Here is a 12,707-nt window from a genome sequence, read left to right on the forward strand (position 1 = left end):
GCTCCTCTCAGAATGAGATTAGTGCCCTTATAAAAAAGACTCTAAGGAGACCCCTTCCTCATTCTACCATGTGAGGACACAGAGAGAAGCCCTCTGCCTGTGACTAGAAAACACGCTCCCACCAGACACCGAATCTACCAGCACCTTGATCTTCCACCCTTCAGAAATGTGATAAATACATTTCTGTTGTTTGTAAGTTATCCAGTCTATGGTATTTTATTCCAGTAGCAGCCCAAACAGACTAAGATAGTCACATAGCCAGTGAGTGGTAGAGCCAAGTATCAAACTAGGTTATTCTAAACTCTGGAGCCCACACTTCCTTTCTCTAATGGCGTAAATGGAAGCTAGAAAGGCAGAAATTTAATAATCTTCAATGACTGGCTTTGGCCTATTTGTTGACCTGATATTTGCAAACTACTATAGGCTAATTTAAATCTGCCTTTGAAACTTCTACTGTGTCCAGTATCAGTTTACCACTCTGGTCATTCTAAATTCATTTTTCCCTGTAAAAAATTATTTCACTTTGCCTATCTAAATTCAATCCATCTTTTCCATGAAGTCTTCCCCATCTGCAGAGGGACTTCATTCTATCACAGTCCTATATCACTAATTATTGTATTACATGACAGACATAGCTTTTTTAATAGTCTGTAACCTACGTATGTGCGTCAAGGAGACATCAGTGTTTGAGAAGCAGCAGTGTTTGACACATGACTGATTCTGGTATACGTTTGCCTACTTTCCTTATCCTTTAGCGTGCACACTAGAAACAGACACACCTGTTTTTTAATCCTAGCAGCTCTATTTCTAGCTGTAGGTATTGAGTCAAATCACAAAACTTCTCCATATTTTAATTATCTACAAAAAAGAAAAATTATGGTATCTAGTTTATTGATTCACAGTGAAGATTAAATGAGATTCTGTGTCTAGGACGTAGTGAATACTTATTAGTGGCCACAATTATAACATTTTCAGTAAATATTCATTGTTATAGATTATTTGTATTACTATATTACAAAATCTGTAATCCCCCTTTTACACATTATAAGCATTTAGTAAATGTTGAGTTTTTTTGTTTGTTTCTTTGTTTTTTGTTTTGAAACAGAGTCTTGCTCTGTCGCCCAGGCTGGAGTGCAGTGGCGCGATCTCAACTCCTGGGTTCCAGTGATTCTCCTGCCTCAGGCTCCTGAGTAGCTGGGATTACAGGCATGTGCCACCACACCCAGCTAATTTTTGTACTTTTAGTAGGGACGGGGTTTTACCACGTTGGCCAAGCTGGTCTTGAACTCCTGACCATGTGATCTGCCTGCCTTGGCCTCCCAAAGTGCTGAGATTGCAAGCGTGAGCCACTGTGCCTGGCCTGAGTTGCTTTTTTAAAATAAATTAAGATTTAATTCACATACCATCAAACTTGTCAAGTTTTAACTGCAGGATTTTAGCCAAGTGCCCTGCTACAAGCTGCTGGTATATAACATAATGCAGGCATGTGAGGTCCCATTGGAAAGTGAGTTATCCAGGCTGGGAGAAAAACTTGAGAGAAATGGGCACTTGCATGAAATCCTGTTGCTGTTTCCTAAACCTACCCTCTGATCTTATGAAAAAATGAATATCATGTGAAATGGTTTCATTTGGTTGTTAGTGAAATTTTTAAAATAATTATTTGAATGTTTCAGAAAGTAATGTATTGTTATTTGTAATTAGAATTCAGTTGTGCACTCTGCTTAAAATGAGGCAAAGTGAAGCATTACTTATGTTTTCAGGTATGTATGAAACTATCTTCATTTTGGGTGATAACAAATATCAGTGAATGCTTACAAGCCCTTAAAACATTTACTTTTGGTTAGGTAAAATTTAATGTGAATGTGTTGGCAGTGGATTTTAGTTTCAAATGAGGTAAAAAGCTGAATTGTTAAAGAGTTGCATCTATTCTTTCATAGTCTGGAATCTACCTCACCCTCATTCTTTGTGGTGAGTTGCAAATGAGGCAGCAAGATACCCAGCATACCTGTTAAGCAAGTATTTATGTCCCACAGGTTTTTCTTTTTTTAGTTTACTAGGTTTTTTTTTTTTTTTTGAACAATCTGTTTTCTGAGGTTTTGAATTTTCCTAGCAACTGCTAGGAGAGATAGGAAAGATAATGAGCTGAATGGCTGGTATTCAACACAAGAATAATGGTGTTCTTTATTTACCTTTGCATAATTTTAAAGAGAACAAGTTTACTTAACTTTTACTTGTTCTTTTCCCATTGTAAAAACTCAGTAGGTGTTACTAGACTATTCTGAAATACAAATTCTGAAAAGCTTTCTTCTACTGATATTTCTATGGTTTCTCATTCATATTTTCTCTTTTGTTACCTCACTTAGAGCACATGGGTTTTGTAATGCACACTGCTAAGAGTAGATAGAAACCTGCTTGGAATATTGATTTTCTGTAATTAAGCATGTATTTATAGAATTTTGTCTTTCTTATAGTTCTTTTTTTTTTTTTTTTTTTTTTTAAAGAGCGTCTTATTCTGTCACCCAGGCTGGAGTGTAGTGGCACAATTGCAGTTCACTGTAGCCTGAACCTCCTGGGTTCCCCGCAAATAGCTGAGGCTACAGGAACTTGCTACCATGCCTGGCTGATTTTTTAATTTTTCGTAGAGATCTGGGCTCAAGCAGTCCTCCTGCCTCGGCCTCGCAAAATTCTGGGATTATGGGTGTGAGCCACCACAACCAGCCTTTCTCATAGTTCTTTGTCTCTCTGTGAACACTGAACATTTTGTCATTTTGAAGATGCTTAACATTGAGTCATGTATACTTTGTGAATGTTTGCATAGCATGATTTAGGAACATCTGGAAGAATGTTCATGAAAGATTAGAGGAGGGCCAGTCAAGCAGGAGGAGCAGAGTTTCTTCAGGGCGCCACCCATCTATGTGGGGGTTGCAAAAGACCTTCTGCCCTCTAAACCATATTTCTTTCTTTTATTTTTTGAGATGGAGTTTCGCTCTGTCTCCCAGGCTGGAGTGCAGTGGTGCGATCTCGGCTCACTGCAACGCCCGCCTCCTGGATTCAAGCGATTCTTCTGCCTCAGCCTCCAACGTAGCTGGGACTACAGGCACACACCACCACGCCTAGCTAATTTTTTTGTATTTTTAGTAGAGACGGGGTTTCACCATATTGGACAGGCTGGTCTCCAACTCTTGACCTCGTGATCCACCCACCTCGGCCTCCAGAAGTACAGGGATTGCAGGCGTGAGCCACCGTGCCTGGCCTAAACCATATTTCTCTTATAGTTGTTTTGTCCTTCTTTCCATCTGATCCTGATTTTGTGGCTGACGTGATGAGAATATTCAACAAGTAGAATATGAGATATAGGAAAAGGATCTTGACTGCTACTCTCCTGAGTTGAGATAATTTTTTTTTTTCCCCTGAGATGGAATCTCGCTCTGTCACCCAGGCTGGAGTGCAGTGGCGTAATCTTGGCTCACTGCAACCCCTGCCTCCCGAGTAGCTATGTCTAGAGGCGCGCGCCACCACACATGGCTAATTTTTGTATTTTTAGTAGAGACCGGGTTTCACCGTATTGGCCAGTCTGGTCTCAAACTCCTGACCTCGTGATCTACCCACCTTAGCCTCCTAAAGTGCTGGGATTACAGGTGTGAGCCACTGTGCCCAGTGAGGTGAGATAATTTTTATACTTGCTGCTTTGACTGATGAATAAAAAAAATGCTACTCCCATAATGAAACTGCTTTGCTGCATTGCAGAGAACACAACAATAGAAAAACAGCCACATCTTATTCAAGCTTTTCTTGATTTTTGTTTTGGCTGTTTCTAAATTTGACACTTGAGAATAGATGGTTTATTTGACTCATAGTATGACCCAGGTATGCTTTTGTTAAAAAGAACAGTTCTAGAAGGATGACTGTTGGGGCAAAATTGGCTACTAGTATGGAATACTCTCTCAGTATGAAATCTCAGAACAACATTTAAAAATCATTGTAGATATTTTATTCGTAAACATTTTCTTAATAAGATCCAGAAAGGGTTTATAAACCTAATAAACCTATTTGATAGCTTCTATCAAATAAACCTATTTCTATCTTCTATCAAATAAACCTATTTGATGGAAGGAAATAGGAATAGGACACATTGCTTTTGACTTTCTGCACCCATGTGGAAACCAGGGATCTATTCTCTCCCTCTCAATTTACATGACCATGAGGAAACTGAAACCTAGTGAAGTTAAATGACTTGCCCGGGGACAGACAGCTAGCTAGTTCCTGCTTGAACTGGGGACCATCTATTTGATTACCAGGAGTGTGGTTGGTTTCTGTTGCCTGTTTGATACTCTTCTGGAAAGTTTTAGCGGCAAATGGTATTGTCCACACCACGGCCCTTGGTCTCAGGTAAATCTCCACACCACTGCCTTCTTTTTTTTTTTTTTTTTTTTTTTTTTTTCCAATGCAGTTGCGTAGTGTGAAGGCGATAACCTCAGAAACTCAGGTGTAAATAACCCGGGGAATCAATGGGCTGGGGGGATGGTAAAACAAGAGTTTGTAGACATGACTGTGTACAATAGCTTCTGAAGTTTTGGAGGGTATTGGTTTAGCTGTTATTTCTGAGACTGGAGAAAATGACAGTAGAGTGACAGTTTCTCTAATCATCAGTTTTCAAAGAGCATGCTTTTCGTTGGAACCACAAATATAGTACACCTAATAAGGGGAAACGAAACCTTGAATTTTTCCTTCCCAGACTCTGAAAAGTAAACTTTAAGGAACATTTTAAGGGTGACAAAAGGTGAAGATTGCAAATCAAACTTAGAGTGTTCTTGCTCAAGAAAATCTGTGCACTGCAGCTCCAATAGAGGACCACTTGGGTTTAGAAATGACATGTTATTAATAATTCTAGTCACTGTGGCTAATTAGAACAGTCTGTTGAAAGTTATAAATTATAGAAGCTTTTAAAAACATTTATCTAAGAACCTGTGTAGAATTCTAAAAGGACTGAATTATTTGAAGTTATTAGTCTCTGTGTACGTAAACTTAAACTATTTTTATGCCTTTGATTATTTTTCTAAAAATGTTTTTGCACACTTATAGCCTGATGCCGTAAATGTTTTAAGAGTTTAATGTACAGCACCTCTAGGTGCTATTTAAAACTTTTTTCTGGTCCTTTTCTTTTGGGTTATAAGGGTTCTTCGTAACCAAGAAGATTACCTATAGTTAGGCTGAATGCACTCTCCCAGGGTGCATAGGCAGCTGCTCAACTGCGGTTATAACTCTTGTTTGCCCCTGGGTGGTTGCCAGCAGGGAGTAAGGCATTGTGGGAAGTACTTTCTTTACCTTCCACAACAGGTGTCTTTGTCAGTGCACCTTATTCAGATATCCGTGTGTGGAAGCACTGAGTCACTGTGTAGCAAAGAAAAATATGAAAGCAAGAGGAATTGCTTTCACATCTAGAAAATGTTGCAAGATAATCTGAAATCTTCTGGTGCTAGTGAATGCATGAAGAGGTTCACAGTATCTTTTAAAGTACTTCTGAAAAGATAAGGAGTTTAAAAGGTATGAACTGCCTGGACACCTTATAATGCCTTGTCTCCTGATTATCGTTTACTTTTTGCCTGGTTAGTCAGCATCAGGATAAATGTGCAGGAAAAAGATGTTAACGAAAATAATGCTTAACAGACAAAGCAGCACTGTCGAACAAAAATGAAGTAAAAATGCTTTACTGACTCCAGCAAGGGTCAAACACAGTTTGCAGCTGTTTTAATCTTGTGGATTTATTTAAAATATTTCTTTTTTTTTGTTTAAATAAGCTTATTAGATTTGCTTGTTTCCTAGCAATAAGGTGCTTTTCCCTCCTTCCTTGTGCTCGCTCTTATAAGCTAGAATGCTATAGCAGTTGTAAAACTCTACTAATTACATTTAAATGGGACAAGTGTTATGTAAGTAATCATGTTACTGTAGATGAAAAAATACTTTAGGAAAACATGGGAAAACAGACACTATAGATCTCATTCTGAGTTTTGTTTTCTGAAAAGCAAACAAATTTAGACAACATAATCCTGTTATTGGTAATGAAGACTAAACATTTCAACCAGTAGCTTATTTCTTTTGATTTTTAGACAAACATTGCCAAATTGATTTCTAGTTCTAACAAATAATATTTCTCATAGTACTGCAGTGTCATGATCTAGAAAAAGCAGGGAAGAGATTAGCTTAATTAGGAATATTGAAAAACAACTTCAGAGAAGCCTTATCTGTCTTCCCCTCATTTTTATTTGCTTAATTCTTTTTCCATGAAATTAGTATACATTATATTTCCTGATCAAGCAACTTTGTAATGGTGATTATGGGCAGCTTTCAAACTTTTCATCTGGAAATATGGCAGTTCATTTATGGTCTCCAGCTGTAATTTTAAAAATTACTACTGGTGGTTAAGGTACGAACAGTTAATGCTATCTACTGATTTGAATAATTAAAAGAAACCTCTAACCTTAAAGAGGACTTTTATCTATGGGAGCAAAACAACCAGTTTATAAATGAGACCCTTGTATTGCTTTCTGAATAACAACACAAAACTAAATTATGCTTAAAATACCTATTTTTTTTTTGTAGGAAAAGAAGTAATGATTATTAATTGATATTGCTGTCCCTGTTTCATTTTTATGTTTTGGCATTTTTTTTCTTTAACAGAAATACTCCGAGGGGAAAAATTTTTTTTTTTCATACTTCAGGAGATCATTTGTAACTGTACTATGAATTCTTTAAATTCCGAGAAATTAAAATGGTTTTCATCTGTTTATTTTCTAAGATTATGAAAAAATAAGCAGTAAGAACACTAAGAAAATTTACTTCTCCTCCAAGAACAATCGTCATGTAATGATACTGCAGTAAGAAGATGAGCTATTGTGAAAATTTTTAATTACCAAGAACATAACACAAATCAGTTTTTTTGTTGTTGTTATTGCTATAGGATATTTCTAGTTAGGAAACATTTTTTCTTTTTTGAAGTTTAAAGGTTTCCAAAAATTAAATTTTCTAGCTTCTCTGTTATGAATGCAGAAGGTGTTTATAGTGTATACTTCCTGCATAGATAAGAAACCTCCTTTAGTTTCCTACTGGGGGTGAATTGCTAGCCAAGCCTGTGATAGCAGCTGCTTTTTTTTTTTTCTTTCTCTCTCTTTCTTTCTGGATTTTTGACACTCCACCCCCTCGAACTCAGGTGGGTGTGTACACTGGCACTGAGCTGCAGTAGGATTTTTCCTTGGATAGTCTGGTCTGGAGCTGGGACAGCAGCTGCTGCTGTGGAAAGGCCAGCTGGCAAGATGATGGAAGAAATCTCCATTATGGTAGCCTATGACGCCCATGTTTTCAGCCAGCTGCACGATGAAGACTTCCTCACTAGTCTGGTGGCCATCAGCAAGCCCAGGTCTATGGTAGGTAGTGCCTTGCACACTACTCTGGGACTCTTTTCTTTTCTAACATGGTATCTATACTCCTGTAGCAACTGAGGCAAACTTGCTGTTGGCTTTGTGTTGTGTCTGCAGGTTTTCAAAGATTTATTTACATAATTAAACGCTCATATAACAGTAACACACTTAAAATGTTAGGCTGATGCTTTCATATATAATGAGGTTGAGAGGAATTTTATAGTGCCAAATATCATTTTGTCTTAAGTTTCTGTCTTGTAAATATGTATATAATTATCAGGTAGGGGCTACTTATATTTACATAGCTTACAATTGGGGCTCATAGAAGTGGAAGACTTCTACCAGTGAGTCGTAACATCAACTGAGAATTGAGCTACCTAAAAATCACGTAACTTTCAGGGTTTTAAATTATTACTAAGAAGAACTATTAGGAAAATAACAGTACAATTTTAGTTTGGCTTTAATATTTGTAAAAAAAAAAAAATTTACCATTCTCTAAGGATCTTAGCGTGTGTGCATGTCCTGGCATAATCAAAAAATGAAGTTCTTGCAAGTGTTTATTTTTTCTTCTCTTAGATGTCATCATTATAATGGCTATTGAGTTTAAGATATCAACAATTTATACCTCTGAAACCAACTTTTTTTTTTTTTTTTTTTTTGAGATGGAGTTTCACTCCTATTGCCCAGGCTGGAGTGCAATGGCACGATCTTGGCTCACTGCAACCACTGCCTCCTGGATTCAAGCGACTCACCTGCCTCAGCCTCCCTAGTAGCTGGGATTACAGGCATGCACCACCATGCCCGGCTAATTTTGTATTTTTAATAGAGATGGGGTTTCTCCATGTTGGTCAGGCTGGTCTCAAACTCCTGACCTCAGGTGATCCACCTGCCTTGGCCTCCCAAAGTGCTGGGATTACAGGCGTGAGCCACCATGCCCGGTCCCCAGAATCAACTTTTTAACTACAATTGTAGTAACTTCTTGTTTATTATATTTAATAGGACTCATCACAAACAACAGAACGAAAGAGTGTATCATAACACTTAAATCTAACTAGTATGAAGCCCTACTTCTCTATTTTAAGGCACAGGAACCTTAAAAACATGGCTATTTCTTGAAACAACAAATTACAAAAAATAAAATTTAAAAAATAAAGGAGAAAGCTGTAGATTGATTTTCAAAGGCTTAAGGGTTATATCAACCAGATGCAATAAATCAACCTTATTTAAATGCTAATTTGAACAAAGTATAAAAATATCTATAAGATAATTTGGAAAAATTTGACCTCTCATTAGGTATTTAATAATGATATTAAGAGAATTATGTAATTTTTTTGTGCATTGATATTACGACTTTTTTTTTTTTTTGAGAGGAGTCTCACTCTTGTTGCCCAAGCTGGAGTTCAGTGATGTGATCTCAGCTCACTGTAACCTCTGCCTACCTGGGTTCAAGCGATTCTCCTGCCTCAGCCTCCCGAGTAGCTGGGATTACAGGCACCCGCCAACATAGTTGGCTAATTTTTTTTGTTTTTTGTTTTTTTGTTTTTTTGTTTTAAGATAGAGTCTCGCTCTGTCACCCAGGCTGGAGTGCAATGGCGTGATCTCAGCTCACTGCAACCTCTGCCTCCTGTGTTCAAGTGATTCTCCTGTTTCAGCCTCCCGAGTAGCTGGGACTACAGGTGCACGCCACCATGCCTAGCTAATTTTTGTATTTTTAGTATAGACAGGGTTTTACCATGTTGGCCAGGATAGTCTCAATCTCTTGACCTTGTGATCCGCTGCCTCGGCCTCCCAAAGTGCTAAGATTACAGGCATGAGCCACGGCGCCCAGCCATTTTTTTGCATTTTTAGTAGAGACGGGGTTTCACCATATTGGCCAGGATGGTCTCAAACTTCTGACCTCATGATCTGCCGACCTTGGCCTCCCAAAGTGCTGGGATTACAGGTGTGAGCCACTGCACCCAGCTGATTCTATTATTTTTTTAAATGATCATTTAGAGATATATATTGAATAGTTATGGATGAAATGTCTGCAGAGATTCAAAATTAACCAGTAGATTATGCGTTGATAATTATTGAAACTGTGTGATAAGTATTAATACATAGGGATTCATTATATTCTCTCCACTTTTATAGAGATGCAGTTTGAAAGAATCAGCTGGGCCGGGCACAGTGACTCACGCCTGTAATCCCAGCACTTTGGGAGGTGAAGGCGGGTGGATCACCTGAGGTCAGGAGTTCGAGACCAACCTGGCCAACATGGTGAAACCCTGTCTCTACTAAAAATAACAAAAGTCAGCCAGGCATAGTGGCACATGCCTATAATCTCAGCTACTCAGGAGCTGAGGCATGAGAAATGCTTGAACCCAGGAGGTGGATGTCACAGTGAGCCAAGACAGAGCAAGACTCTGTCTCAAAAAAAAAAAACAAAAAAAAACCATAATATATTTCTGGAAGTGGAAGTGTTAATAGAGAAACATCTGGCCTGTTGCATGCTTTCTTTACATAATATATATACTTTATGTTTTTATAATTATATATATTATATGAAGATGATTGCCAACCCCCTAGTTAACTACAATATACATTATAACTGAATCAGGATAGGATAATCCACGGTTGTGGATAATCTTTAAATTTTATTTTAGTCCACCATGAAAGTTTATCCAGAGAATTCAGAATTATGGCTGGGTGCTGTGACCCATGCCTGTAATCTCAACACTTTGGGAGACCAATGCAAGAGGATTCCTTGAACCCAGGAATTCACGACCACCATAGGCAACACGGAGAGACTTCATCTCTACAGAAAAACATAAAATAAAAGAGGATCTTGACAGGACCATCATAAAGAAATGAAACAATTCTGAATTTTTTTTTTCTTTTCTTTCCTTCCTCCTTTCTCCCTCCCTCCCTCCCTCGCTTCCTTTTTTGAGACAAGGTCTCACCGTGACACCCAAGCCTGAGTGCAGTGCTGTGATCATAGCTCACTGCAGCCTCAAAGTCCTGGGCTCAAGCAATCTTCCCACCTTAGCCTCTCCTGAGTAGCTGGGACTACAGGTGCACATCACTGCCCCTGGCTAATTTTTTTTTTTAAGAGATGAGGTCTTGCTATATTGCCCAAGCTGGTTTTGAACTCTTGGGCTCCAGCAATCCTCTCACCTCAGCCTCCCAGAGTGGTGGGATTACAGGTATGAACCATCACACCCAGCCAAGAGCCTCTTAAGAGGTCTGAGCTGAGTCTTCAAAAACTAACAGGAGTTTTCTAGGCTAAAGGAGAGAAGAAACAAATACAGAGATGTGAAGTAGCAGAGTGTAGAGGACAGCGGTGGCTGAAGAGGTGGACAGTGAACAAGTCATAGGGAACATCCTATGCTCAGTAAGTGTAGGACGTTGTGTGTGTGTATCTATATGGACGCAGGCACATAAGAGACTGGGAGGGAGAAAAAAATGAATGAATTAATATAAATGTGTTTACCAGGAAACACTCTTCCATTTGTAGATTGTATGTATATTATGCCTTGTTGCAACCCTAGCGCACCAAAGGGAAATCCCACTCCTAACCCTGTAGCTTATTTTTAAATAGAATTTGTTGACTAATATGCAAAAGCCTTGGAGTTCTGATAGAAACACATAATACTGTTTTATATACCAAACTTTTAAATAATGCAGATCTTGGGGTGTTAAATTATAAAAGTTTCTGAAGATATTTAGTTTTCTTTATCAGATTTGAAATTTAAAATAGTCTTTTGGAGGTAATATTTGGTTTTGGTTCATTTGGAAAAGTTATACTAAAATTGTGCAAGATAAAAATATATATAATTTGCTTTTTTTTTTTCTTAATATGGAGTCTCGCTCTGTCACCTAGGCTGGAGTACAGTGCACAATTTGGGATCATTGCAACCTCTGCCTCCTGGGTTTAAGCAATTCTCCTGCTTAAGCCTCCCCAGTAGCTGGGATTACAGGTGCTAGCCACCATGCCCAGCTAATTTTTGTGTTTTTAGTAGAGACAGGATTCCACCATGTTGGCCAGACTGGTCTTGAACTCCTGACCTCAAGTGATCCACCCACCTCAGCCTCCCAGAGTGCTGGGATTACAGGTGTGAGCCACCATATCCGACCTCATTTGTTTTTAATTCCGTATTGAATTTTTTGCTCTGAGATGAACATTTTTTCATCAAACAAACATTTTGTTTTTTTGTTTTGAGATGGAGTTTCGCACTTGTTGCCCAGGCTGGAGTGCAATGCGGCATGATCTCAGCTCATGGCTATCTCTGCCTCCCAGGTTCAAGAGATTCTCCTGCCTCAGCCTCCTTAGTATCTGGGATTATAGGCATGTGCCACCATGCCCAGCTAATTTTGTATTTTTAGTAGAGATGAGTTTCTCCATGTTGGTCAGGCTGGTCTTGAACTCCTGACCTCAGGTGATCTGCCCACCTTGGCCTCCCAGACTGCTGGGATTATAGGTGTGAGCCACCACACCTGGCCAAGATGAATATTTTAAATCAAATAAAAGAAATTCTCAGATTTTCTGTAGTATGAAATTGCTTCTCAATCTGATAACTGCACTGTGAAGCAAATTACACTCTTGCTAACTTATAAAATCCTCCTTAGGTTTGGGTTCACTATTATTAAGGGTATTTAGAAACTTTCTTAGTACAGGCTTAATTAAATATCTTTCTGTAATTTGACTTTGTTTCATAATGGGAGGTGTTTTGATTCCTTGAATGGTAAAAATCCCATTAAATGCAGTGGTTCTCAGGTGTGGATACTGCATTTTTTTCTTATTCATAAGTAACCCTGTGTCTTTTTTGTTTTTGATAGGAATCTGTAGTAAAATATACATTGCAAGCTGTTACACACACAAAACCGAAAGAAAATTTGACTGAACAATACCTACTCTTGCCATATGTTACCTATGAACGGGATTTTTCTGTTCTATTAAATGTTTAAAGGCTTTAATTGTTTATGACCCACTAAATTGAACTCAGAAATCTCTCTATCCACACTTTGGAAAATATGATTATATCCTGTTGAGTCCTTAAAATGAATGATGATGGAAGAAAATCACAGATCCCTTTACATAAATTACAGGTAAGAAAAAACAATAAGGAAGCCAAGCATAACTTCTTAGGTCTTCCATATCATACACACACAAGCAAAATAAGAAATTACCTAGACCAATATTGTTTACTATGATAAACTAAACAAAAGCCTAGTCACTACTAGCAGAACATAAGAACTTTTTTTTTTTTTTTTCTTTTTTTGGAGACTGAGTATGGCTTTGCCACCCAGGCT

General features: G+C 38.2%; 1 protein-coding gene across 4 annotated transcripts in view; it reads left to right on the forward strand.

Annotated features, from left to right (window-relative positions):
- Nucleotides 1-12,707, forward strand: part of RABGAP1L (RAB GTPase activating protein 1-like) — an 828,259-nt gene that overhangs the window by 698,716 nt on the left and 116,836 nt on the right. The window contains exons 1-2 of one of the 4 annotated variants that reach the window (XM_011981422.1): nucleotides 5,349-5,544; nucleotides 7,208-7,421. The exons of the other annotated variants lie outside the window; for them this stretch is intronic. Coding sequence (XP_011836812.1) covers nucleotides 7,311-7,421 — 111 coding nt within the window. The 5' untranslated portion in view covers nucleotides 5,349-5,544; nucleotides 7,208-7,310. Of the gene's footprint in view, nucleotides 1-5,348; nucleotides 5,545-7,207; nucleotides 7,422-12,707 lie in introns of those variants that run through there. 4 annotated transcript variants of the gene reach the window in all.

This window comes from Mandrillus leucophaeus, unplaced genomic scaffold, assembly GCF_000951045.1.
Source record: "Mandrillus leucophaeus isolate KB7577 unplaced genomic scaffold, Mleu.le_1.0 Scaffold226, whole genome shotgun sequence".
Lineage (NCBI taxonomy): Eukaryota > Metazoa > Chordata > Mammalia > Primates > Cercopithecidae > Mandrillus > Mandrillus leucophaeus.